Raw genomic sequence first — 25,570 nt, 5'->3', positions numbered from 1 at the left:
ATTTTGCAGGCATTTGATAATAATGCATTTTTGCACTAAAATCATGGGTTTCATGCGAACTGCATTGTGAAATAAACTACATCTATAGGGGCTAATTTGAAAGAAACAAGGGTTTTATACTCGAATACAATTAATTTATAGGGTGAGATTTGAAAAAGATGCACGTTCTTTTTCTCGACATAGGAGATGATGGTTCATTCACGATTTTTTTTCAGACTGAAAGTAAATTACCATTCGATATCAGACATAGATTTGACTAAACATAACGTTAATATGATGACCAAGTGATGTGCATAATTTGCAATAGTTACTGATAAAAAATTTTTGGCAGAATTAATTATGATGAAGGGTAATTTGGCACTCCAGTGCATAACACCTCATCACTATTTAGGCAATGATTTTCTTTTGCCAAAATGGTAGAGTTCACCTTGGAACCATCTCAGATGCACCTCGGACACACATTGAGAGTGTTTCATCGCCACCTCAGCAGGGCCGACCTGTCAGCACCTTGGCAGGGCTAGGCCAGTAATCTCAGGACTGAGCCAGAGACATCGGCACGAGGGGCGACCTCATGCCAAACCCTCCGAGATTTTGTGTGACTTGTCATCCCACCGACCTCACTAAGGCCTAGTTGGCGACTGACCTCCGTTACGTGTGACTTGTCGTCTCCGAACCCTCCAAGATTACGTTGCCCCACCGATGGAGTTGGGCCCCGCACTGCCTGCTTCGGAAGTAACCAGGTAAGCTCTACCACTTTACGTGGAAACTGTCTTCGAGTGTGGCAAGCTGATAAGCCATATCCTCCCGGAGATCTCAGACACGCTACGTGAAACTCACAACTACTTGTGCATATATAAAGGTGCCCCCTTCAACCAGAGAAGGTATGCGCGATTTAGCTTTCAGAACTCTCTTGCTCTCTCACTTTCTAGCTCTCTCAAAACATCCATTGCTAATTTAAGCATTAGAATGTACATCCAAGTACTCTGACTGTCTTCTTGCAACTCGGCCAGCCGACCTCATTAAACAAATATCTAAACTATCCTCCAAGAGGGACCACCAGATCGCCCACCATCAAATTACAAACATGACATTAGTAATTATGTTTCGCATTATAATGACTGCATTCACAAAATACAACATATTTCTAAGCATTTCACATCGCAATATCACATAAATTACTTAAAGCATAAAGGTGAAAAATGAGATAGAAGGAAAAGAAAAAAAACAGAACTTTCGATAGCACACATGAGCTACATTATTCTATTATATATAATCACATTGTAGGATAGCAGACAGCATGTCAACAGAACTTCAATGGATTCCACAACCAAGCGAAGTTGTATACATATGTGCTCAAAACTCTCAGAAACCACACTGTTATTCCTTTCTGTATCAAAATGCTTATCCTGACTGTGAATAAGGACATTGGGTTGGATCCAATCTGATAGAATTGGATTTGGATGTTCATTTAAGCATATCAAATCGGATTGGACCAGTATTAAGAGGACCATCATGTTATAGTATCGGGTTGGATATTATCAAATTGGATCCATTAAAAATCCTGTGTACTTTTAGATGTTAATCTGAACTACGTTATAGGTGTATAGGATCCAGTCCAATCCATTTGCAATAAAATAAATTGAAATAGATTCTTTTTTTTTATCAGATTCGGGTTTGATTGAATCCAGCTTACTTGTCACGAATTGACACGAGATTGGGTCGAATCGGACCAAAATTTGGTCCATTTGGTGCCTCGTCATGAAAGAAAAATATAGGTTTACAAAACAGGCAGGAAGATGGGAAAAGAATGAGGCTGTGACATACTAAAACTCTCTCAAAAAATAAAAAGGGAAATTATCAAAAACTCATCATGACTTTTCAGCATTTCTCAACTCGCCATAAACAGGCATTAGTAAATTAGCATTTTACCCTTTATTATATGCGACCCATTTTTTAATATTCCAGAAGTACCCTTGATATTATTCGATCCAAAACCCATTTTCAGCTTCCTTAGAATACCTTCAAGTGGCAAAATAATAAGAGCAAAATGTCTCTCAACAAGTAGAAATCTGATATACAGGGCATTTGGGTGCTTAAGGGCATTTTAATCATAAAAATATGTTTAATAAGGCTGATTTGCCATTCAGGGATAATTTAATCATGAAAATTGCATTTATGCTGATATGAACAACTTCTGTTAATATACACTTACAGTGCTCTAAAACTCTATCTCCTTGCTATGAATGCCTTACTAGAAGAGACTTGTTTATATACAACAAAGGCAGTCATAAATGGCAAAAATGGGGGCTAATTTATAAGGGTTGTAGTTAATAAATTGTAAAAAAATGAAAAAAATAAAAATTAAAGATATAATAATATTCAATTTGAACATGGGGCTAATGTAAGAGAGTGGAGGTACAAAACATATGCAAGGACAAAGAGACACAGAAGATTATGGTTTTTGAACCGCTATTGACCCGGACAGTCAGACTGTTCGGACCAGAAATCGTTCAGGCAACTGGTTCTGTTTTACCCCAAACCCAGTCCTCGACCAAAAACCATTGATTTGGTCAATGACATGTTGACCCAGGTGATCAAATTTTTAGCCATTTTTAATTATTTTTAAAAATTTTTTAAATATTTTTGTCAGAATGGACTATCGATTCAAATCAAATGGTCAAACTATCAACCCAAAAACAAGTGGCCAGAACGATTCCATTTTCAGGTATTTTTTAAAACATTGCAAAAGATAAGACTGCATTCACGTACGAGTAAAAGATTGCAAACAAATGACAAGCACGTGCATAGAAATAAGATAATAATTAAGATATTAATACATAATAAATTATCATTATCAAGTGTATTAACCTGACAATTTGGTTCGGTAGCTTAATCTAAGTTGCCGTAACTACACCAGAGGAATGTGATAAAATAGAATATTCTTTCTCGTGTGGGACTAGGGAGGAGGAGGACCAGAACCTTGTCTCACACCCACAAGGTTTCAGTTAAAAAGAGTATTAGCTTTAATGTTTTCTTCCGTTGAGGCAGAGTTTAATGAAACAAATCTACAATAAGCCATAAATTGTGTGGACACTTTGATAACATGACATCCAACTGCATATCATGAATAGTGCAAACATTGGTTCCATGCATATATATGCACTTTGGTTCAATTTTGCAGGTTCCACAATCTAAGAACAAAGTTGGCATCCAAATTCCAAGATATATTTACATTTAAAATGAGAACAAAGTTTGCATCCAATATTGGTTAATGTAAAAAAGGTGGATCCCTTTATTTGAGGCAGCCACCCCTTGACTAAGTAGGTCCTTAATAAAAATTATGGTATAAAAAAATTTATGACAGCCACCCCTTGACTTGACGGGAAGGTATAAAAAAAGAAAGGTCTATTATTTCCCCCAATGAATTGAAGAAAAGAACTATTAACCATTGATCCATCAACAATTTATGCTTTAAAATGTATTTTTTTTTGGTAATTTAAAAAATAATAAAAATAAAATACTTTTAATATTTAAAACTTATAAATTGCATATGACATGCGTCTTGCAAATTCTATTGATCTAATGATTATATATTCCTGGAAATTATAAATTAATTACTTAATTTACAATAAATAAGAACATATGTATTATTTAAAGAAATAAAAACATTACTTACATTAGTAATTTTTAAGTTGTATAGGTAATTAGCAATATTAAGAATTATTAGATTGAGTTAACTTGACTTTTTTTTTTGATAATTTACAAAAGTAAAAAATCATTAAACATAAAAAGTGAAAAATAAATAAATAGTATAGAATGCAAATATAAGCACCTTCTTGCAATGAGAGCTTCTTCTTCTGTAAGAAAAAGAAGGAACTATTCCTCCCAGGCCCAGAGTAAACGTTATTCGAATGATGAGTCTACTAGAAAATAAGTCTCATTTAAGACAAAAGTAAACATGTAAACAACTAATCAGGGGGTTCTCAAACTCGAAAGCAATATATAATTATGAAGAAGGAAAGCAATGTAATTAAGAAAATGATATCACACCTTTCTGTTAAAGAACGAAGAAGCCATCTGATTTGTTTGGTTTATATTCCAATCCAAATGTATCTTTATAACAAAAGCCAAAAAAAAAAAAAAAAAAAACAATGAGACACTATAAATTCCAACTTCCTCCAATGATATTACTACAACTGAAAAGGCATGCTAGCATGTGATATGAGCACGTAACATACAAAGAACGTCGCATACCTCATCCATCAGCAACTTATCTCATGATTCCGTTTCTGACTTGAACTACTACTTCATCACAGAATAGACAGTTTTTGTTTCAATTTTTTAGCAGGCCACATCATCTGCTGGTAGAAGAAATGTGGCTTGTTTGTCTATCTTCGATTTGCTTTCTTCCCTAATATGGAGCTATATAACCATATTTTGCCTTGCTCTGGATTTGATTCTATATACTGTATTAATCTATCAGGCAATGCCTGCCTCTGGGTTAATTCTATATAAATGGGAAGAGAAAATTAAATTGGATGCAAAGGACTGTGCAGAAGAGACTGTACTAATCAAGGGCAGCTTTATTCCATAGGCCAGTTATAGGCTTGGGCAAGCCATCGAAGAGCGGTCTAGTGAGAGCTGAAGTTGAAAGGGCTTGCAAGTCTGTTTTCAAACTCCACTTTGAAGTTGGCCAGATGGATGAGTTATTGCTTTCCTGGTCTTGCAAGTTGGAGGTGCTGGATGATTTCCGTACCATGCTGCATCCATTGGTCATGAGAGAATCTCCCAGACCCACTGGAATAGGAGTCAACCACGCTGACTCAGCGTCAGATGCAAGATTGGTTCGGCTAGCAGATTTTGGCCTTTGGGCAAGACCCTTTCCTGTTATTGCAGAGAACCCACTGCTGCCTCCACTATTTTCCTCTTTCAGTAGCTTTTCTGGTGTGCGAGAAACAAAATCTTCAGCTTTCTGCCGCCTACGTACAGATTTCTCATTTGACCTCTCAGCCTCACTATCACCTGCTTCTGTAACCAGCAAATTCTCATAAAGTTCACCATTCTCAAGTGCAAAACTATTAAGCAAGCTTCTTGTCGGCCAATGCTGGATTGGAAGGGAATCGGAACTGGGAGAAGGTTTGGGCGGTAGTCCATCTTCCAAGTAATTAGATCTGCCTGATTTGTAAACTGCCATTTCAGTGCCTTCTAATGTACCATTACTAGTTGAAGGTTTAAGCCCGTAATAGCCCTGTAGGGTGCTCATGGCTGGAGAAACCCTTCGTTGGGGGGATTTCAACCCGAGGGACTGGAAGGATTCCAACAAGTCTGAGTGAGATTGTCTACTTGGGGTCTGTTCAATGCTGCTCTTTCTGCAAGAAATCCCAAGTATAGTAAGCCATCATGAACAGCTGATGTTATGTTTTATATCTAGAGCATGGTGGCTCAAATAATCTAGTAAAAATAATATATAGTAAAAGAAATATTTTCACTTTTCTTGGTAACATTTTCTAAGTGTTCATCTAATTTTGTTGGAAAGAAAGTGCTGATCTTGAGATTGTATTAGCATTTTCTGAAATCAATGGAATCTAGAATGAATCACATTTTATCCTAGTAGAAGAATTTTGACACTTGTCTGAAAAAAAGAAAAGAAAAGAAAAAGAATTGATACAAGATCAAGCTAGACATCTTGAAGCGAAAGACTTAAAGCTAATCCAAGTTAGAACAAATTAACCATATATAGATCAAGAAATGTCAAGTTTTTTTTTGATGAATAGAAATGTCAAGTTTTTAGACACTTCATTTTCTAAGAATCCAACCAGTGAGATGTATCCTATTCTGATTTTAAATATAACATGACATTCAGGGTGAGAAGAATCTTTTATGAGTATTATGACAGCTACAGTTTCTAACATTCATGTTTTTTTTGGGAAAGAGGTAAAGTTTTATTAAAAAACACAGATAGAATACAGCAAGTCCCCCAAGAGAACACCTTAGATTGGACGAGCACAACCAACAATAGAACTACAAACTATAGCCCCCACAGACTCCTACACCTCAACAGCATCCCCAGGTTATGCTGCTGAACTGAAACCCCTTTGCAGCTGAAACCCAGGAAACCAGCATCCCAAAAGAAAAAGAAACTAATTCTTCCACTTCCTTAGAGGTCTCTGTAAAAGCCTGCTATTTCTTTCAGTCCAGATAGTGCTAATCACTGCAGCTGGAACAGAGACCCAAACATTGCTTGCCAACTTTGAAAGACCTTGAACTTCCCATCTTCAAAGGAGGTCCAACACTGTGCTAGGCATTACCCAAGGCATCTCCAGCACTGAAATATAATGTCACCAGAGATGGGAGGTAGAAGTGCAATGGAGGAACAGGTGAATTGTTTCCTCCAAGCCTGCCCACACAGCAAACAAATCTGGTCAGGGACCTGCACCCCCTCTTTTAGACAGATTTGCTTTAGTTAAACATCTATCCAGAGTGGCAGCCCATGCCAGGGTATTAGCTTTTGAGGGGGGAATGGGATTCCAAATTCTGGAAGCAGGCACTGCAACAAGATTTCTCTCTGAAATCTTGAGAGCAAAAGATTTAACTGAAAAAAGTCCATCTGCATTCCATTTCCAGCTCCAACTGTCTTCACTGCTAGTGTCCACTATCTGAACTGAAGCAAGCTCCAGCATCTCAGCAGATTTAATAATCTCCCAGTCCTGAAAATTCCTCCAAAAAGAACACCAGATTACTGTCCACCCATTAAACTCATAGCAATCTGCCACAACTGCATCTTGATTATCAGCAATCTGAAACAACTGTGGGAATAACTCTTGAAGAGGGCAGTTGCTACACCAAGGGTCTTTCCAGAAAGCCAACCTACCACCATTGCCCAACTTAGAAATAAGACCTCTGCTAAAACTTGGGGAATAACTCTGAAAGAGGGCAGTCTCTAACATACATGTTCTGTGTACATCTACGAGAAATTTGTTTTGAAAATGTTACATAGACAAAAGTTTGATGGATATGTGAGCATACCAGACTTATAAGGTCAGATATTTAATATTTGTTAGAGATGCAAGGTCAAGGACAGGCTTCTCCTTTTATAATCTTTTACTAATGAATGGTTATTATGTAATTATACATGTATTACTCGTGAGTATAAAACCTATATGTTTGGCAGCTAGAACTTTTTGGCCTTTCATTCTTTTCTCCTCTTTTCCTTTCTTTCTTTCTTCTTCCTTCCTAAAAATCATTTTCTTCTACCTAGACATTACCATTTGGCATTCACGAATTATATAGACATAGGATAGAACATTGTTATCTTATCAGGCTGCTGGCTGTACAGTTGGCAGAAATCCCAAGTGATGAAATTCTGGAAGTACTATTTAGACACATTCTGGTGCAAGTTTCATGATCATTGGAGACTTCTATGGTATCTTTTAACATTTTATCTACTGAAAACAACATTGTCAAGTTGTTTTTTATTGTTTGTGTCAGATATTGTGCCAAATCTAGCTGCCTAACATGTGATGGGAAGGACTCTGTACAGGAAGACTTGAAGAGTTGAGGAATTGCCCTCACAGAGCCGGGAACAAATGAAGTGAGAAACTTGTGCATTGTCATACAGATTCTATCAGCTAATCAAAGGGAGTGGTAGTACAGTCCTCTTCATTGAATACAAAGACTGATTATCTTTTAAAAATGAGGCTGCATGGCATCATTTTGTGAACAAAACAGTGTTTAATACCCTTGAATCTTGTTATTGATAGCCTATCTTCAAAGCTCTTTAACCATGGTAAGATTAAATTGAAATGATTCAAATTCATTATTGTATTATCTTAGCTGCATTTCCTCCATATATCATATAAAAACAGAATGGAATATCTTGTTCTTTTCTTTTTTGATAGCAAAATAATAATTTCATTAAAAGGAAAAAATACAAGAGGAAAAGGTTATAAGACATCACCTAAGAGGAAAAAGAACACAAAAAAACAACGACAGCTCACTCCTCACACATAGAAACCAGAAAAAAAAAAGAAAAAGAAAAACCAACACACTTGAACATCATCACCCAAAACCAAACAGACCAACCTAGAACCCCTCAGACACCCCCCCCCCCAATCAGAACCAATAAAACTCCCACAACCAACCTGTCACCAGCTTTACTAATCAATCCCCCAAATCCTTCAATTCATCCCCAACTCCAGGAAAGCTCTTCTTGCAAAACCCCCACCGCCCAAAAAAAAAACCCATTATTTTACAAATTTGAACTTCCTTATCGACAACTTTTTCCAGATCCAATTTTTTCTCTACCATCCTCACTTTGTCAAGATTCTCAACACCTGCTTTCCTCCTTGAATCTTCTGCAATCTTCTCACAAACCGATTGAATCTTACCTTAATTTTACTTGTTTTCTCTTATACAACCTTTTAAATTTGTTACTAGGACACACCCCAATAAGTCTTTTAGGCACAAGTAATTCTTGGTTACATGGAAAATATGAGAATTAATTGTGCCTGTTAATTTCTTCAACAGCATCAGCAAACTAAACCTCAGTCCTACTATTACCAAAAAAAAAAGAACTCAGTCCTACAGCCAAGGCCTTTCTAATCTTCCAAGTACCCAAAATTTTCTTGGAAGCTTCAATGGTGCATACTCAGCTACAAAAAGTAGCAACCAACTCTAAGCCATTGCCCCACTACACCATTAGAATTCAAAGAAGAAATACAATTGGAAATCTCAGGATCAACTTTCTCAATGTTTCCATCAGCTGATCTTTGATGATCCTCCCCAATTGATGAAAGAGAGCTCACCTCCTGCACCTCATCAGCATATACAAATGTAACACCCTCTTATATAATCTCCACTGGCTCCTAAACAACCTCAAACTTTTGAAATGTCTTGGTCGCACGGCCCACACCATCTTCCGAGTCTTCCCAATCCAAATCCTTGCTCTCAAATTGAAATGCAACCTTCTAATTACCATTCATGCCAAAGTTCTGATCAACAACTTCAACTCTTGATTCAACTTGTATATTAATCAAGTATCTTCCTTGATCCTTCTTCAACCTCTTGATCTGAGACAGATCCCTGGAGTTGGCACCACCGCCCACTTCTACAAACAGGAAATCTTTCCACTGCTTTGCACTTTCAATATGGTGACAAACCAGGTCCATTCTTCCTTTTCTTTTTCTCTGCCTCGAACCCCTACCATTTTTCTCCCAATGATTTTGCTTCTAGTCCATTTCCTTTCTTAAAAATAGAAATTCATTTGCCAAAAAAACCCCCACCTTTTTGCAAATAAATAAAACGTGGAATAAAATAGAGATGAAAATAGGTAAAATACTTCCATGTTGATGTGGGATAAGGTAGGGGTCATACAAATTTCATATCTAGTGGTAGGCTTTGCAAAGTTCAGGGGCTTTGAGTGATTAAACATGAAGAATAAGGATGAAGAAGCAACTAGACAGCTTGCTGTCCACAAAAGAGAGAGAGCTCTTGGTGTTAGGGTAAATGGAAAAATGATAGATCACTTAGAAGAAGAAATAGGTGAGAGAAAAGGGGGAAAGAGAAGAAATTCCTGGTAACAACCAGAATTCAATAAACCAACTTTATTTCAGCAAATGAACTCTTTAATTTGGACTACAAAACTGACCTAAAACAATGTCTAATCACTTCAAAACAAAAACAAACCCATAGGAACATTCAAACAAGGACTCTTGACTCCTAAAAACAACTCTAATGACACCTTACTAATCACATTAAAACTAACTTAATGTGAAGACACCAGAAATTACTAAAAATAGTAAATCATAATATCACTATCTGGTAGGTTTAAAAGTTGGTATAAAAAGTAATTTCAATTCATTAACAATATTCAATTTCTAGAAGACTTCAAACCCTGATCTTGAGATGCCAAGAACTTCAATGAAAGAATTGCATCTTGTTTGGACCCCACTTTTGTCTTTTTCCAATTTTTCTCCCTTGACATTTCTACAAGATGAAAATGAAGCCAAAAGACTTTTTCAAGCCATTACTTCCTTTTTAATATGTGTTAGCTTCTTTCTAGGCTTCCAAAGAGGCCCAAACTGATCTAACCAAGCACATGCTACTACAACACATTTTTTCATTTATAAATCTGATAACATTAAAATCACCCCCCACACACTAAAGGCCCTCCCAAAGAACCCTTATAGCTGCTAACTCCTCCCAAAATTCTTCTCTCCCTATAAGAGTTTGGTCCATAAACATTGGTTAAGGCCCATTCCAATCCATCCACACTCAATTTAATGGTAACTATAAAGTTACCAATAAGTTCTACTGTACACTTCATCACCTCCTCCTTCCAAATTGTAACAATTCCTCCTGAAGCCTCTCAAGATTGTGCATAAGCCCAACTTAAACCCCAACACCTTGCTGACCACGCATTTCTTACCCACCTCCTTCCTATCCAATTCTACTAATTTGGGTTCCTGGATTAAATTTCTCTTTCCTGACAACTTCCCTGATCAACCTTTTTTTCCTTGAACTCGCCCATCCTCTCACATTCCAACTGATTAACTTCATAAGGAACACCTAAACACAATACCCAAATATTGCTCTTTATTAACATAGTTTCCTCTCTTCCTCCTTATACACCCTTTCTCATAATCCATTTCACATTTGAGCCTCTCCACCTCACCCAATTTTTTCTTTCTCCTCTTTGGTGTCTCTCCTTCCTTCTTATTAGGAATTTTCTTATGATCCGAAACTATCTCTTTTTTTTGGCCCTCTCTTCTACTCCTTTTTTATTTATTTGCCCCCTCGTCAGCCTATTTTTCCTCCTTTCCAAGGACTGAGGAAAGGAGTATCACCCTCCTCAACCTTTCGAATCCTTGTCCCTAGCTCCTCCACCAGTTGATCAAACAATTGCATTATCAATTCCTAAATTCTCTCTCCTTCTTCCTTAGAATTTTCTATAGTCTCAACATCCCCTAACACTTCAGTTTCTAGCACAGAATCACTAGACGTAGTAGCTTCTAGACAAGAGGTGGACTCACCTGCAGGCTGGACAACAAGAGCAATTGGGGAAGTGGGGTTGTTAGCCAAAATAAAATCAAAAATTGAAAAATCTTGACACAGCGTACCAAGAACAGGGAGAATCAAGAGACCAGTAGACCCAACGTCCCAACCAACAAGAGGGCTTTAAGTTGGGAGCTACCTCCTCCAAATCAACATTTGTCAAGCTTTTAAGGGAAAGGAGAGTGCTTGCAGCCTTGTTGACCAGAACGGGAGAAGTAGAAGCCAATCTACAAGCACCCTGGCTTTGTCTCATATTAAGAGAAGGATCTTCTCTACCTAAAGTTGAGATGTTTGCCTCACCGAGAGAAACTTTCAGATCAGAGATCTTTTGCGGTCTCAAAAATTTTTGAGCCAAGGTTGGTGAAGAACCACCAAAGAGTAGACTTGTGCAAAAATCCCCTTCCACCATGAAGTGCTTGCCAGGTCTGCTCTCAACACTAACAATACTGGAATCTTTGTAGATTCATCACCACTCTTCTCCTCCTAACAATTAACCCACTTTGAATCAAATTCATCTTTGCCGTCTTTTTTCCTTTCATACCTTGGATTTTTGATGGTCTAGGCTAGTGGAATAAGAGATCGACCTTGGTCACCAAGCAAACCTTGTCTCTGCATTCTCAGTCAAGCTACCTATCTTCAAATTGGGGTGTATCTGGGATGATGATACACCTCCCTTACTGTCTCTTGTCCCTCTGGCCCTTTCTTTATTGGTCACATGTTGATCTAAGTTCTCACATGACCCCTTTCCTCTTTGTAACCTCAGCCCATCTGAGTTCTCAGCTTCTAAGTTGTTAGTTCCTAATCAGAGGTCTAAAGTTCTTAGCCCAGTACAAAGACTATTTAACACCCGTTTTTAGTCTCACCCCCACAATGATTGTCTGGTTCAGCCCTCAACTTTTGGATTGGCTCAGTACTTGGTTTGGGTAAGTTAATGTGCTCCAAACTGCTTCAAGAATGTTAAACTCCTGGTTATTTATCCAAAACAAAAATGTTGAACTCCTGGTTGTGCATTTACTCCATCTGTTAGAACCCCGATAGGTCCTACAACCCTCTATTGTTTTGCCTTTACTTGCACGCTTCTGAAATCTTTCAACGTTACCAACCAATTTTGAATGGGCAAATCCCTATGATCCATGTAAGTAATCTTCTTCAAGCTCTTCATCTTCCACCCCCTAGAATCCCTCCACAGAGTAGCTTCAATGGAGGTCAAGAGCCAAAATGAGTAGAAGCTATTACCACAAAAGATGTCAACCTTCCATGGAATTTCTTTAGGCTTTACTCCACACACGTTCATGGCCGCTAATCAAAGGTCTAAGTGAAAATTCCTTCAATACGTGCCTTGCGTAAAGAAGAAATTGATTCAAAGACCTCCATCTTCCACAAATGGAAAGGGTAGAACAACAACCCGAAATGGTAACTCCATCTTCCACAAAGACATCCTTCGAATTTGAACCAGGGACCATCTCATAACTGTAGCCACTCCAGTACTCAGCTGAAAATTCAACGCTCTGATATCCAGAATGTTCCCTACTAAGCCTAACAATGCTTTACAGTCTTCAAAAGGAGTGAATATCACTGGACCTTTTATCTTTAATTCCTTGACCAGCTCGACTACTATTTCTCTCCAGTTTTCTGGTTTCTTACGTACTTCAACCACCAGCTTCTATTCCTAATCCTCCTCCTCTGTGTTGTATACCATTTTACCAACTCCCAGTCCATTCACCACAATCTGTTCTCCCAATTATACTACCTTCCCAAGACAATGTTCTATTACATTCTCTGAGCTAGGTCCTGCTATTTCTCCATTTTTCTGTTTTATCTCACTCCCTTCCTTCATCAGAGTCAGAAAGTCCTGTAGTAGATTTTTAATCTCCCTCCAGCTTGATCCATTCCTTCTTTCAGGAAAGCATACCAGCTACTTCTTGCCTTCCCCAAAAAACTCATATAGAGAGAAGAATCTACTGTTCTTGTTCCATCTTTTTTCTGCAAAATACCTTCTTCCATCCTCTTCTTTTGAACTCTTCCAAGGCAAATCCTTACCCACTTGTAGTACACCATCCATGAACAGTCGGAACCACTCGATCACCTCCAATCCTACCAATAGTACCATGGCTCTTCTTATTTCCCTGATCGTCAATGTGGTCTCCTCATTCACTCTGTGCCTTTTGAAGAGCAGGCCCTTTGCTTTACAGTCTTCAGCCTTTAGAGATCTTCTCCAAGTTGCTGTCTGAACGAACTCCATACCCTCAACTTTACATGCTACTACATCACATGTACAACTAAATGTTTTGAGACATCAAGGTGGGAACTGTATTCAGTATTCCTTACATATTTATCTATTAATTAATAAATTCATTTTTATAGTTTTATTAATAAATTCAATTATCTTCTTAGTGATACATAAAAAGAAAATTTATAGTTGGAAATGGGTGTGGTGGTTTGGGGATTACCCTTGAAATCAATGCTGTCAAAACATCTAGGTGATCGCCCAGTTTAAAAGGCCATTACCAAATGCTGGCTCCATCTAGAAGTGGACTAGAAACAGAAACCAAGCAAGGGCCCCCCTAGGTGAATGCCCACTTTTGCACAAAATGGACTAGATACTTGCTCTCATACTCAAATCCACAGTCTCATACTTGTCAGCCTGAAATTATACCATTACACCAAGCACTGGTCCTATGTAAATGTCTATTTTATGTATATCATAAAGTGCATACATGCTATTAAATAGATTATCAGTGTTGTAATATGACCTAACCAAGACAATAAGTTGCCTGTCTGGGGGATCACCTAGGTGGCTACATTTTACAAAACTGCTTGAAGCAGATAATTATAAAATATAGAATAAAAAAGCAAGAAGAAAGACATTATCCTGTAGCTGTCTCTCTAAGTAGGGACCAGGCTTGGGGAATAATGTTGTAAATATGTAGTCCGATAATAATAGTTAAATTTCAGCCTGTGGCTGTATTTACCGGTTTGGTGTTCCCTTCATTGTAAAAACTTTGGAATGTTGGGGTTTATGACTTTCACTTGTAACATAAATGCCTAATTACTGTTGCTGATAAAAAGAAGTGGCCGGAACAACATGCAGAATAGGCAAGAAGATATCCATCAATCATGATGTTTGCTCTTAGATATGTCATCATAACTTGTGCTTTTAACAAAGCGTTAAAGAAGTTTCCTTATGAACACAAATTTTTAACTGATCTCTAAAAGTTGATTGTTTGAGGAAAGAAATGAGCAAAAAAGAAAGATCTTATGTCCCTTGAATTAAGTCATAAAAAATCATTGCATAGACCAGGTCAAAGAAATAGGATACCATCTACAGCAAAGGAAGCAAGGAAGTAATACAAAAAATCACACACAAACAGAAATCAATAATTGGATGCCAGCATGCCATTGAGACATACAAGGTATCTTGTAACTTCCAAGACATAAGAAATGGTTGTAACATGATAAGTTAAATGATGAAAAAGAGTAGAAAATGAAAGTAATAGCTCTTTATCAAAATTCATAAATAATACCCTTGGGTAACTAAGCCATTCGATATACTTGAAGATGGTGCATGCCTTCCTGGTAATGGTATCCGCAGCGACTTGAGAGCAAACATTTGACGATCTGTGACCAAGCCATTCATTCTTTTAATGTCTGCCACCTGAAACACCACGACAATTGCACCCCAATAAAGATAGAATCAACCATCTCAATATATTGACAGAAAACAATAAGGAATGACTCTCCTGACACATACAACAGCCAGTCTTTTCAGTACCAGTATGCAGGAGCAGGAGTGGAAAACGGGATACAGGAATTAAACCCACTAAACACTGTAATAAGAAAACATACAGCATGGAATAACAACCATGGACTACTTTCCCTCACATAAACTGCATAGTTGTCACATCAGTTAGGCTATTCCATTAATGGGTCATAACCCATCTTTCCGTACTTCAGATAGTAGTTTTCCACTGCTTGTTCCCGATATATGAGAAATCTAAAATCAATCTTTAGCTGCATTCCACATTTCTCCTATAATAAGATGCGAATATGTAAAAATTATGCCACAAGGGCAGCTTGTGGGCTACAACTCACCAAGGAAATACATTGAAATGTTATTGTAGAGATGTTTATGTACCCTGTACCAGCTATATGCATCCTGTTTCTTCAGGACAAGAAAGCATTTTCTTCCTTTGTATTTTTGTTTTACATTTATTCTGGATAGCAAAATCATGTTATTTCTGTTCAAATTTGTTTCGGTCCCAAATAATTAGCTCCATACAATAGTTCATAACAAAGAGAAACTTTCAGGACAATATATCTTTCCTTTCCCTACTCCAGTTTCCAATTCAGCCTCCTTTGCAAAACAGTGTTTGAATTTCGACATAAATAGAGATCACAGAGAAAAGTGAAAAATCAAACTACTTATTTGTACGGGATCGGAAAAGCCAATTTTTTTTCTAAACCATACATTCAATAATACAGAACAACATAAGAAAATTCTCTTCATTGAACATTATCTTTCTTTTCTATGGATCTTGTACCTCAACTCCGTATTTGATGGCGACGCCGGCAAGAGTATCGAACTTGGACACATAGTGTTCAATGTAATTAACGGCACCATTAGACGAAGATGGCGACGGGGATGACGAAGGAGTTAACAAAAGGCTCGATGACATTGTCGGATGGTTGCCTCCTACTCCGGCCACCCGATCTACAACATGATTCCCATTAACCCAACCACTATCAGTCAGCATATCTAATACAACCCTCCCCAACCAGTCAAACCCTAAAAGCCTTTCCTCAAAACATCAAAAATTCCCTTCGTATCCTCATTTCTAACCCTTTAAAGGGAACCCAACATTTAGAAACCTGAAATTCCCCCGCCCTTTCCGCAGATCCGGCAATGACGCACCAAAATCCGATCAGAATTCACAAAACTCACTGTATCTCAACGCAGAAAAGATGAAGTTTCGCCCCAAAACGTTTCCACCCAAAATGATCACCAAAACGAAGAGGTGAAGCGCTAGATCGACTGAAATTAGGGCTTTTATTATCTCCTGATCGGATTCAACTGTACTTTTGGTGGAATTACGCTTGAAAATGCGTGCTTTCTTCAGATATCAATAGCATCCGCTTCAATGAAGAAAGTCAGAAAGGGCGGAGGGAGAGATTCCGGGGCCGGAGGGGGGTTCGTAACGTGAGAATTTATACGCGCGTTTTATGCTACAAAGTACACGTGTCAGTATTGTAGTGGTTTGAAAGTTGTGCTTATGGTATTTCAATCCTTTCAAAGATAAAAGATGGATCGGGTTAAACGGTAGTAAATCCGTCATATCTCCCGAACCTATCGAATCGGTTCGGGGGCATCTGCAGTTTTGCTTCTGCACGATCTGGTTCGTATTTGGCGAGCCGAAGCCAAAAAAGATAAATTACATACTGCCACCTTATAATATGGGAGTACTAACATTTAACCCACCAAAACTCTCATTTGTTACAAAGACCAACCCTGAATTTTCAGATTTCAACACTTTTCCCCTGCCTAGTTGACAAATATAACAGAAAAGGTAAATTTATTGAAATGGCCATTCAGAGTGAGAGATAATTAATATTAACATTAAGGTTCAAAGTATCGACATGTATTGGCCCATATTGGCTGATACGTATCGTTTCGAGACCCCACCAATACGCCTCTATAGTGGGTGTATCGGGGGTCTGACTGCTTCAGGGGATGGAGGAGACCTAAACCGACCCCTCTAAACCGATTTCAGAAAAAAAAAATAGTATCGATTCGCCACGGCGTATCGGGCGTATTGATATTTTGAACCTTCCACACCAGTCATAAAAATACATGAGGCCTACAACTCTCTCGGTGTGGGCTCCAGTCATTGGCATGTGACATTTTCATTGGTTCCATAGCTTATTACATAGTTAAGGCATTCAGCTAATCCGAGAATCATTATATTTCTTGTATTTTTCAACGTTTTTGTATTTTCATAATTTTTCTTTTTTATATTTTGTTATATTTTCCTCTTTTTCTTCAATTTTTTGTTGTATATCTTGTATTATTTGTAACTTTCCACTTTTCCCTTTATTTTTCATTTTATGTTATACTTAATTTATTTTATTTATTTATTTGCAAAGTTACTAGAATCAACCAAAAGTTTATTTGTCACAAATGAAAGTTTGGGGGTAAGTGTCAATACCCCCAAAATACAAGGTGGTAGTAAGTAATTTTCCCAAAAAATGCAGTATCTCGATAAATAAATAAATAAGAATGAAACATTTGTTAAAGTCAATATTTCCGAATGAATTCCTTATATAATTCAAAATAAGTTGATTAATTGAAGGGAAAATTTTCGATTAGTACCATGTATTTTGGACCTAATGCAATTTTGGTCCCTGAACTTTAAAATGTGACAAATTAGTATCTGAACTTTTAAAATATGCCAATTCAGTACATGTCGTTAACCAGTCATTAAGTGACATTTTCAAAGATATAAATGCTCAACTTTCTTAAACAGAAGAGGCAAGGATTTATGACTATTCATTTTTTTATCAACATTTGGATGGTTGATAAAAAAAATTAGATGACACTCAAAGATCATTTGTCTTTTCAAATGTCACTTAACGGTTGGTTAACGAGCTGGTTAACAACAAGTAATGGATTGACACGTTTTAAAAATTTGAGTACTGAATTATTGTATTTTGAAATTCGGGGACCAAAGTGGCAATAGGCCCAAAGTATAGGGTTAATTGAAAATTTTCCCTTAATTGAACCATAAGCATGGGAATGTAGGGTTTAAATCTAAAAACAACCACTTTGTTAGTTTAAATCCATCAGTCTAAAGGGTTACTTGATGATAGCTGAAGTAGATGAAATGAATGACTTATTGCTTAATTAATTTTTAGTAAATAAATAATAAAATAATAAAATATTCAAGAATATAATAATCAACCTAACTTCAGCTTCAAGTCTTCAACTATTAAAAATTTAAAATGCCCAAAAAGCAACAAGGCAATCAATTCATGCATTTCAGCTCTTAATATTTTATCCAATTCTTATGAAGTTGACAACACCAACCCTGCCCCATGTTTTGTCTTGGACCAAACCTACCGGTTCGACCACCACATTAGGTTGGGCCAGCCACCTTGCAAGTGCAATTAGTCTAATTGTAATGACCAGGGAGCTCCAATTCATAAACCTCAACCAACTAGATCATCAACCGGGCAATAACAATCAGAGCCATACAATCAGTAGATCTGCGTTTTCTGTGGGGCACATTGAATTCTAATCACTTGCATGTATGCCACGTGTCCACATCCACATAAATGGTAAAACTCACCAAAAACATAGCAGATATTAATGAACCAAAGTTTTGGCGTCGTTATGGAATGACACATGAAGTTGCTACATCATTGTTGCTGTCTATAAACCTGAAAAAGATTGAAATTGATGTGGTAAAAAAATATCCTTTATAGCTGGATTCATTAAATTTGCACTCATATTATATTTCCTTCTGTGGTGGACAATTGAACATTCCATTTCTTTTATAAACCAGATACAATTGTAGTAAAAAGTCATAAAAACCCATTGCTTATAAATCAATAAATGTTACTAAATGGGTGTTATTGTAATTACAAACACAGTAAATGCATTGCTTTGAGTATCCGTACTTGTAATTGCCGACAGAACTATTCTCACCTTCTAATCTCAGAAGGAAAAAGCTCTGCTTTTGACAAAGACTACTACTTAATCCTGAATTGATTGATTAATTAATGGGAAATAAGGGGGTGAGGAATCATGGTGGAAATGCTGTCTGCAACTTTTTTTTAATGAAAAGACAAGCCCTACCCTTGCCAAAACACTGTAGAGACCATGTGCTCGTGCTGGGTTTGGTGAAGAATCTTGTATTATTGGAGGGTAAAACAATAATTTTTGCTCAGTGGATTTGGGCTTGACAGTGCTGGTTTTCTTTGATCACATGTATCTTCAATTATTCCGAGGGTGTGGACCATCCATCTGGCCAATCCCATTTGGAACCTTCTATGTCGGACCTGATTTGAGTCTGTTTGTTGTCTAAGACTGACCCTACGATTGGATTCAGTGTCACAGTAATTTGATCAAGTTGTTCCACTGGGGCTGTTTGATAACGGCTGAAGTGGTCTGTATTTGAGTCTAATTTCATTTACAAGAGTCGGTGCCAAACAAGACAATTCTTAGTATTCATACATCAGTCCGGATCTCTGCCCACAATAACTCTACCCCTAGTACACCACAGGTCCACAGCCGCAGTCCGCAGAGGTAGGTGTGTGTAGAAGATCGGAATGTGTAAATATAAAATAAGAATAATTCACAACCCACTACGGGTGCAGATTTAGGGGTGTCAATTGGACTGGATTCGGTCGAATCCGATTCAGTTCAATGTGAGTAAATTACAAATGGACCAGGTCTAAGTAAATCCAATAAATACTTTGGATTATTTTGGGCCGGTCTAATTCAATGTTAGATTATCTAATTTGTTCAAATTTGTTTTAATTTAGATTAATTTTAATCCAAACCTGATTTATTGATATCTATATTCTTATCTTCTATCAATGCCTGATATTGGCTCAATCCAACCCAGTCCAGTATAAATACATTATGGATGGACTAGGTCCAATCCAATCCAATAAATACTTTGGACCATTAAGTCTGAACCAAGGTTCAAAGTATCGATACGTATCGTGCCGGTACACCCCTCCAGGGGTTGTATTGGGTCAGCCATCGGTTCAAAGGGTAGTCGGGCCTTAAACGAACCCTCTGAACCGGTTTTGAAAAAAAATAACTTAAAAAAATGTACCGACACAGGCTGTGTCGATATTTAGAACCTTGGTTTGGACTGGTCCAATTCAATATGTCTTGTTGGACCGTCCAATCCATCCAAATTGATTTTGGTTTGGATGGAGTCCAATCCAAAACCGGTCCATTGACACCCCCTAAGTGCAACTTGGGCGGGCCAAACCTAAATCTGGACTGATCTGGTCCAAAATTTTATATGGATTAGAGTTAGTTCGTTGATCAGCTGAAACCCAACCTAAGTGTATCAAATTATAATACAGGTTGAGCTCGAGTTAGAAAGACCGGGCTTGACCTTGGGCCTAGTCCTAATTTAGGCCTTAGGCCTGAATCTCAAGATTGGCCAGTTGGGGTGGTGGTGCCTCGATTAGTTTGATCACTACTTGTAGCAGAGACTTGGGATAAATCCTATTGCCACTTGGGTTGGGAGGCTGCATGCATGGGCTGAAGGACATTGGACTTGCTGATTTTCTCACGAACAAAGTGGCAATCTATGATCTAGCTCAATATGGAAAATTGGATTGTTTGAAATGTATGGTGCTACTTGATTATCAGAATAGAGATTAGTAGGCTAAAGAAGAATGATGAGATCAGTGAGAAGCTAGTGACTCACAAGCTATCTTGGCCATGGATCGATACTCAATTTTAGCTGAGGTCGAGAAATCATGGAATCCTCGACCCTTTCAGTGCCATGTTGGCATCAATGTCGTTGCTCCAAAAAACAATGACACATCAGCACCACCTTGGAAAAATTGGTACTTCAGAAAACGGTAACATGTTTGGAACCATTTTTTCATAAAAAATGGTACTCTAAACCATGTCTTAGAAATCGAGAAGGTATGGTCTGGGGAAACATTGAATTCGACGTTTTCTCATTTTGGAGCTCGATGCTTCCAATGAGGACATAATGTAGCAGTGACATGGACTTCCTATAATAGGTACTAGTTCTGAAAACATATATGTAGCATTGGTACCAAACAAAAGGTATTGTTGTTGCCCCAAAAAATGTCCTACTTGGCAGCAATGTTTTCAGACAAAAAAAAAAAGACACTGTTTTCTTAAAAAACAGTACTTCCAACCCACACAGAAAACGGTGTTGTATATGCAACATCGATGCCAACACATATACATAATAAATCACCTGTAGATCTACATCCAAATTAATGGGACTTGCTCATAAATTGGCTAAGATTGTTGATAGCAAACATAAACATAAGATCAGCCTGATCGGGATGAATTGTATTAATTTTACAATTTTTAAATTCTATTTTTACTTAAAAGTTTCAAGCTCCTTTCTTTATTTGCACAACTACCTACTCAATTTAGCAACTAATTTCCTTTTAATTAATTTTAAATAGTTGCTATTGCTTCCTTTTTCTATTTTTTATCTTTTAATAATTTTTATATTTTATGTTATTGATGTAGATCCACATGATTGATTATTCGGTTTGTGTTTTATTGGTGTGGGTCTACATGTTTCCACTATATATCTGATAATGTGTATTGTATGTATACCTATATTATTATTTTGATTGATGAAAAAAAATGAATGATAATAATCTCCCTTATCAATATAACTTCTGCACTTCAACCAATCCAAATCCACTGCAACATTTGTCTTAGTTGTGATTTATGACCTTAATTTTAATGCCCTAATCCACCCAAATAACCCCTATCTTTTTCTACAGAGGTATAATTATAAATGGGAACAAAAGAAATAAACAATTTACCTTTCTTTTTGAGTCCCTTGAACACATGTCTCTTGTCTCCATTACCTGGTTTCCATCTTGGAGCTACATTTATGTTGCTTGTCGAACTTTTGGAATTTAGTGAAATTCATCTTAAAATTTAAAGCATTTTATTTTTGGGTTTGTAAAATTCCTCATCAACAAGAGGAATTATATTTAACCCTATCATTCCTTTTAAACATAAAAGTGGAGCAATTTTTTGATGCAAATGGAGTGTAAATCCCAATTTAGGGTTTTGTACTTTCATTTATTTTTGCTCATGTTTGGTAACATTACATTTATGCATTGACAAAGGACAAAAAACATATTTTTCAATGCATATTTACATTGACAATAAGATGTAAAAGTACATCAATAAAAAAGAAATGAATTTGCATTCAAGTGGACTTTTGATAAAAAAAACAGAAATATACATTGCACCCACCGTAGAATTCTGAAATTACATCCCCCCATAGTCTACTAGTAGCCCCCCCCCCCCTATAAACCGCATCCTATCCATGGATTTGGCATAAATCCATGGTTAGGATCCATCCCACTGGGCTAAGAATTCTGAGTTGGGCTGAATAATCATTCTCCCTTAAAAAAAAAAGGCATGCTTTATTGGAATTTATGTTTTCATCCATCACAGCTAAAAGTTTGTTTGGTAAGAAGGTAAATTTGTCACTGCAAGACTAACCCAAGTTTGCAATTTATATGGACCGACACTCTACATATTTGCATTCACACTTATTTCAATTGTTTCCAAATGCAGCCTGAAAGTTGTTATTCTATCTGAAATTGCATACTTATTGAGAGCTTGTTTGGGAGGGCATCAGCTTTGATCGAGTGCTTTTACTGAATTCTTTAAAGAACTTACTGAAATTAGTTTCATTGTAAAGTTGATTTTATGACTGAGCAAAAGGCTTTTCACCAAATGTAGCTTTCAGGCTTTTGGTGTGGGGCCCATTTTTCAAAGCCAAAACCACTACATGAAAGTTCTCTCAAACGGGGGCTGAGCCAACTGCATCACAACACAATACCTATAGGGAAAATTTTGGCTGTCTTGTTCTGTCAGGGAAAATTTTGGCTGTCTTGTTCTGTCTTGGGGTGGATTCGGGCCGAGCCAAGCCGAATAGTACAAGGCTTGAGCTCGGCTCGCCAAGGTAGTACAAGGCTCAAGCTTGGCTCGAGCTAGAACCTTGAGCTCGAGCTAGTACAAGGCTCAATACCTATAATAATTAATTATTATTACTATTATTATATATATATATATAACTATTTGAGCTTGACTCGATTATTAAACAAGCCTGTAAATTAGACTCAAATTTGGCTTAAAGTTCGATTGAAACCAAGTCAAACCAAACTTGAATAGCTAATAAAGAGTTCGGCTCATGACCACCCCTAATACTGTCCATAGGGGCTCTCCCTATGTGATCCATTAATTCATACAAACTCCATACAACAGTAACTCGTGGAGAGCTTGTAAACAGCACAAAGCTGTTAAGAGAACACATTTCACAAACAATCCAAATACCCTCAATAATACGCAACATTTGCAATAAATTCAAGATATCACATCAACTGATTTTTTATTTCAAACACTGTGATATTCACATTTCATTGGGGGTCGCATGCGATACGGTCGCCATAAATGTTTTCTAAGCTGTGGAACGAGGATGACCAAAGTTTTGTCATGATGTTATAATCAAACATATTTAATTTGTAGTTTTGGTAGATATAGGTCTTACATTTATCAAAACACAGTTAACAGAGTTTCATTATACAGTTTGAATAATATAATAGTTGCTCAACATCTGTACCGAAAATCACTGTTCGATATCATAGAGTTTGTTTCAATGGTATTATTATGTTAATTAATTTGCTTTATAATTTCTTGTGCTAACCACCACCTAAATTATTTAATTTGTCTCTTAATATACTAAATTTTGGAGAATTAAAGAAATCATTGAAATAGGTACGAGTGAAATCACTTGAGGTAGAAATGAGAGGAAAGAGATCAAAGATGAAAATAACTTCTTTTCCTTTGGGACTCTTGTTTTAATTTTTATCACCCAAATGAGTATCCAAGCTAGCCTTATCACCATCAGTCTAATTCATTGTGTTCGAATATCTCTTTGATGAGCAACATAAATTGACAAAATAGTTATAAGGTTAAAAATATAATATTCATAGATATTATTATTATTATTATTATTATTATTAATTGACATTGGAGATTGGAATGTCAAAGAGGTGGATTCGGGGTGGGGATTATACTCCCCATCCCTGACCCCAACCCCGATTTTGAAATTAACCCCCATCCCCGTCCTTGATCCCCACAGGGGATAAAATTTGTCTTTCATCCCCGATCCCCAATAGGGATGGGTTCCTTGTGGGGACTTGAATTCCCGTAATGTTTCCAGATAACAGTATTTTTTTAAACAAATTTACTTAAAATAAATAAAATTTTTAAATTATAAATAATATTTTAAATATGCTTTGATATATATAACTGGGGTCGAAGCGGGACAGGGACTTCAATCCCTATCTCCGACCTCAATCCCAACCGAGGATTCTTATTAATCCCCGTATCCATCCTCACCCCGTTAAAACAATTCCTATCCCCAGCCCTACAGGGTTGGAGAAATCAGGTATGGGAAAAATTGCCATCTGTTAACATGAATAATTTAGTATCAATAAATGATTATTAACGTCAATGGAAGAAAACAACTATGTTGAAAATGACTCCTCACATACATACAGATTGATCGTGGTTTGTTTGGTAGAAAAAGCAAACCACCTTCGACCATTCATAGTCGGTGCTAAGCAATAATACATCAGTGGAGATTAGAGGAATAATTCAAACCAGACCCATTGGCGTATGCTTTGGGACATTTAACCCCAGATAATACCTGCTGCTACCGTGGTCGCAGCACTCCCTTGCGACCCCTAAATGCGATTATGCAACAGATACCAGTAATGCTTCTGATGGGTAAGAACAGTGAATGATAATTCTTAACAAATCTATAGTTAAAATACAACCAATAAAATAAGAGTTCAATTATGATATCTGAAAAACTTGTAAATCAGTATCATAGAATTGGTAATCAATCAGGTGCTATTTATCAAAATTCATAAGGATTTTGTTTGGTCAAAGTACTTCCTATATCATATCTTTCGTAATGGTTCCACAATGATATAGAAAAGATATGATATCTGAAAAATGTCTGACCAAAATTTATGAATGGATTTTAAAATTGGTCAAAACTCTTTCAATACCATATCTTTTCTGTATCATAGAAATATATTATTTTTCGGTATTACATAATACAATATAGGGGTATCAGGGGAGGGGACAGGAAAGAGTAGAATGCACGTGAGGCCCACTGAGTGGTTCCACAGAGAGTCCGCGGCTTCACAGGTTTGATTCCGTGCCTCTTATTTCAGAGAGATATCTACTGACCATCTCACCTATTAGATCATTGGCTATAAAAAAATGGATTAATGGAGTGTTCTCCGACATATATTATTTTCTTTGTTATGAGTTCAATTCGGCCAAACAAATGATCTAATAAAAAACATTAATAAGTTTACGGTTCAGCTATAATACTAGAATGGTATGATTCTAGAAAAACGTACAACCAATCAACCAGTATCATACACTTTGGTAATTACCAAGCAGGTGGTATTCATCAAAAGACATCGGCTTCAGTTAGAGCACAATCCATTCGAACAGCTTTTATAGCCTTGTATTGGGAATATCTCCGTATTTCTATCTTTTATTTCATGGGAAGATATTTCCAGTGCAAGACTATAATGGCCGTTTGAATGGACTTTGTTCTGACTAAATCCTGTTTCTCATCAAAATTTACTAATGGACTTTCATTGGTCAAAGTTCTTTCAGTATCATACTTTTTTGGCACTATACATTTAAGAGTGAACCAATATGCCTCCA

At 37.0% G+C, this 25,570-nt stretch overlaps 1 protein-coding gene across 1 annotated transcript; it reads right to left on the bottom strand.

The window, feature by feature from the left end:
* Positions 1-4,030: 4,030 nt before the first annotated feature.
* LOC104592364 (Peptidoglycan-binding LysM domain-containing protein) lies at positions 4,031-16,248 on the bottom strand. Its single transcript, XM_010251707.3, has 3 exons — positions 15,594-16,248; positions 14,577-14,707; positions 4,031-5,369 (listed from the first exon to the last, which is right to left on the bottom strand). Exons 1-3 carry the CDS (start codon positions 15,804-15,806, stop codon positions 4,568-4,570), a joined length of 1,146 nt encoding a protein of 381 aa, XP_010250009.1. The 5' UTR covers positions 15,807-16,248; the 3' UTR covers positions 4,031-4,567.
* Positions 16,249-25,570: the final 9,322 nt, after the last annotated feature.

Source organism: Nelumbo nucifera, chromosome 3 (assembly GCF_055504915.1).
Source record: "Nelumbo nucifera cultivar China Antique chromosome 3, China Antique-T2T, whole genome shotgun sequence".
NCBI classification, from domain to species: Eukaryota; Viridiplantae; Streptophyta; class Magnoliopsida; order Proteales; family Nelumbonaceae; genus Nelumbo; species Nelumbo nucifera.
Note: the sequence above shows the minus strand (reverse complement) of the source record. Positions and strands in the feature narration are given on the sequence as shown.

Coding starts and splice junctions, on each gene's coding strand:
- LOC104592364 (XM_010251707.3), bottom strand. CDS start 15,806: ATGCTGACTGATAGTGGTTGGGTTAATGGGAATCATGTTGTAGATCGG. Junction 14,708..15,593: donor CCATCAAATACGGAGTTGAG/GTACAAGATCCA, acceptor GTGGTGTTTCAG/GTGGCAGACATTAAAAGAAT. Junction 5,370..14,576: donor AATGGCTTAGTTACCCAAGG/GTATTATTTATG, acceptor GATTTCTTGCAG/AAAGAGCAGCATTGAACAGA.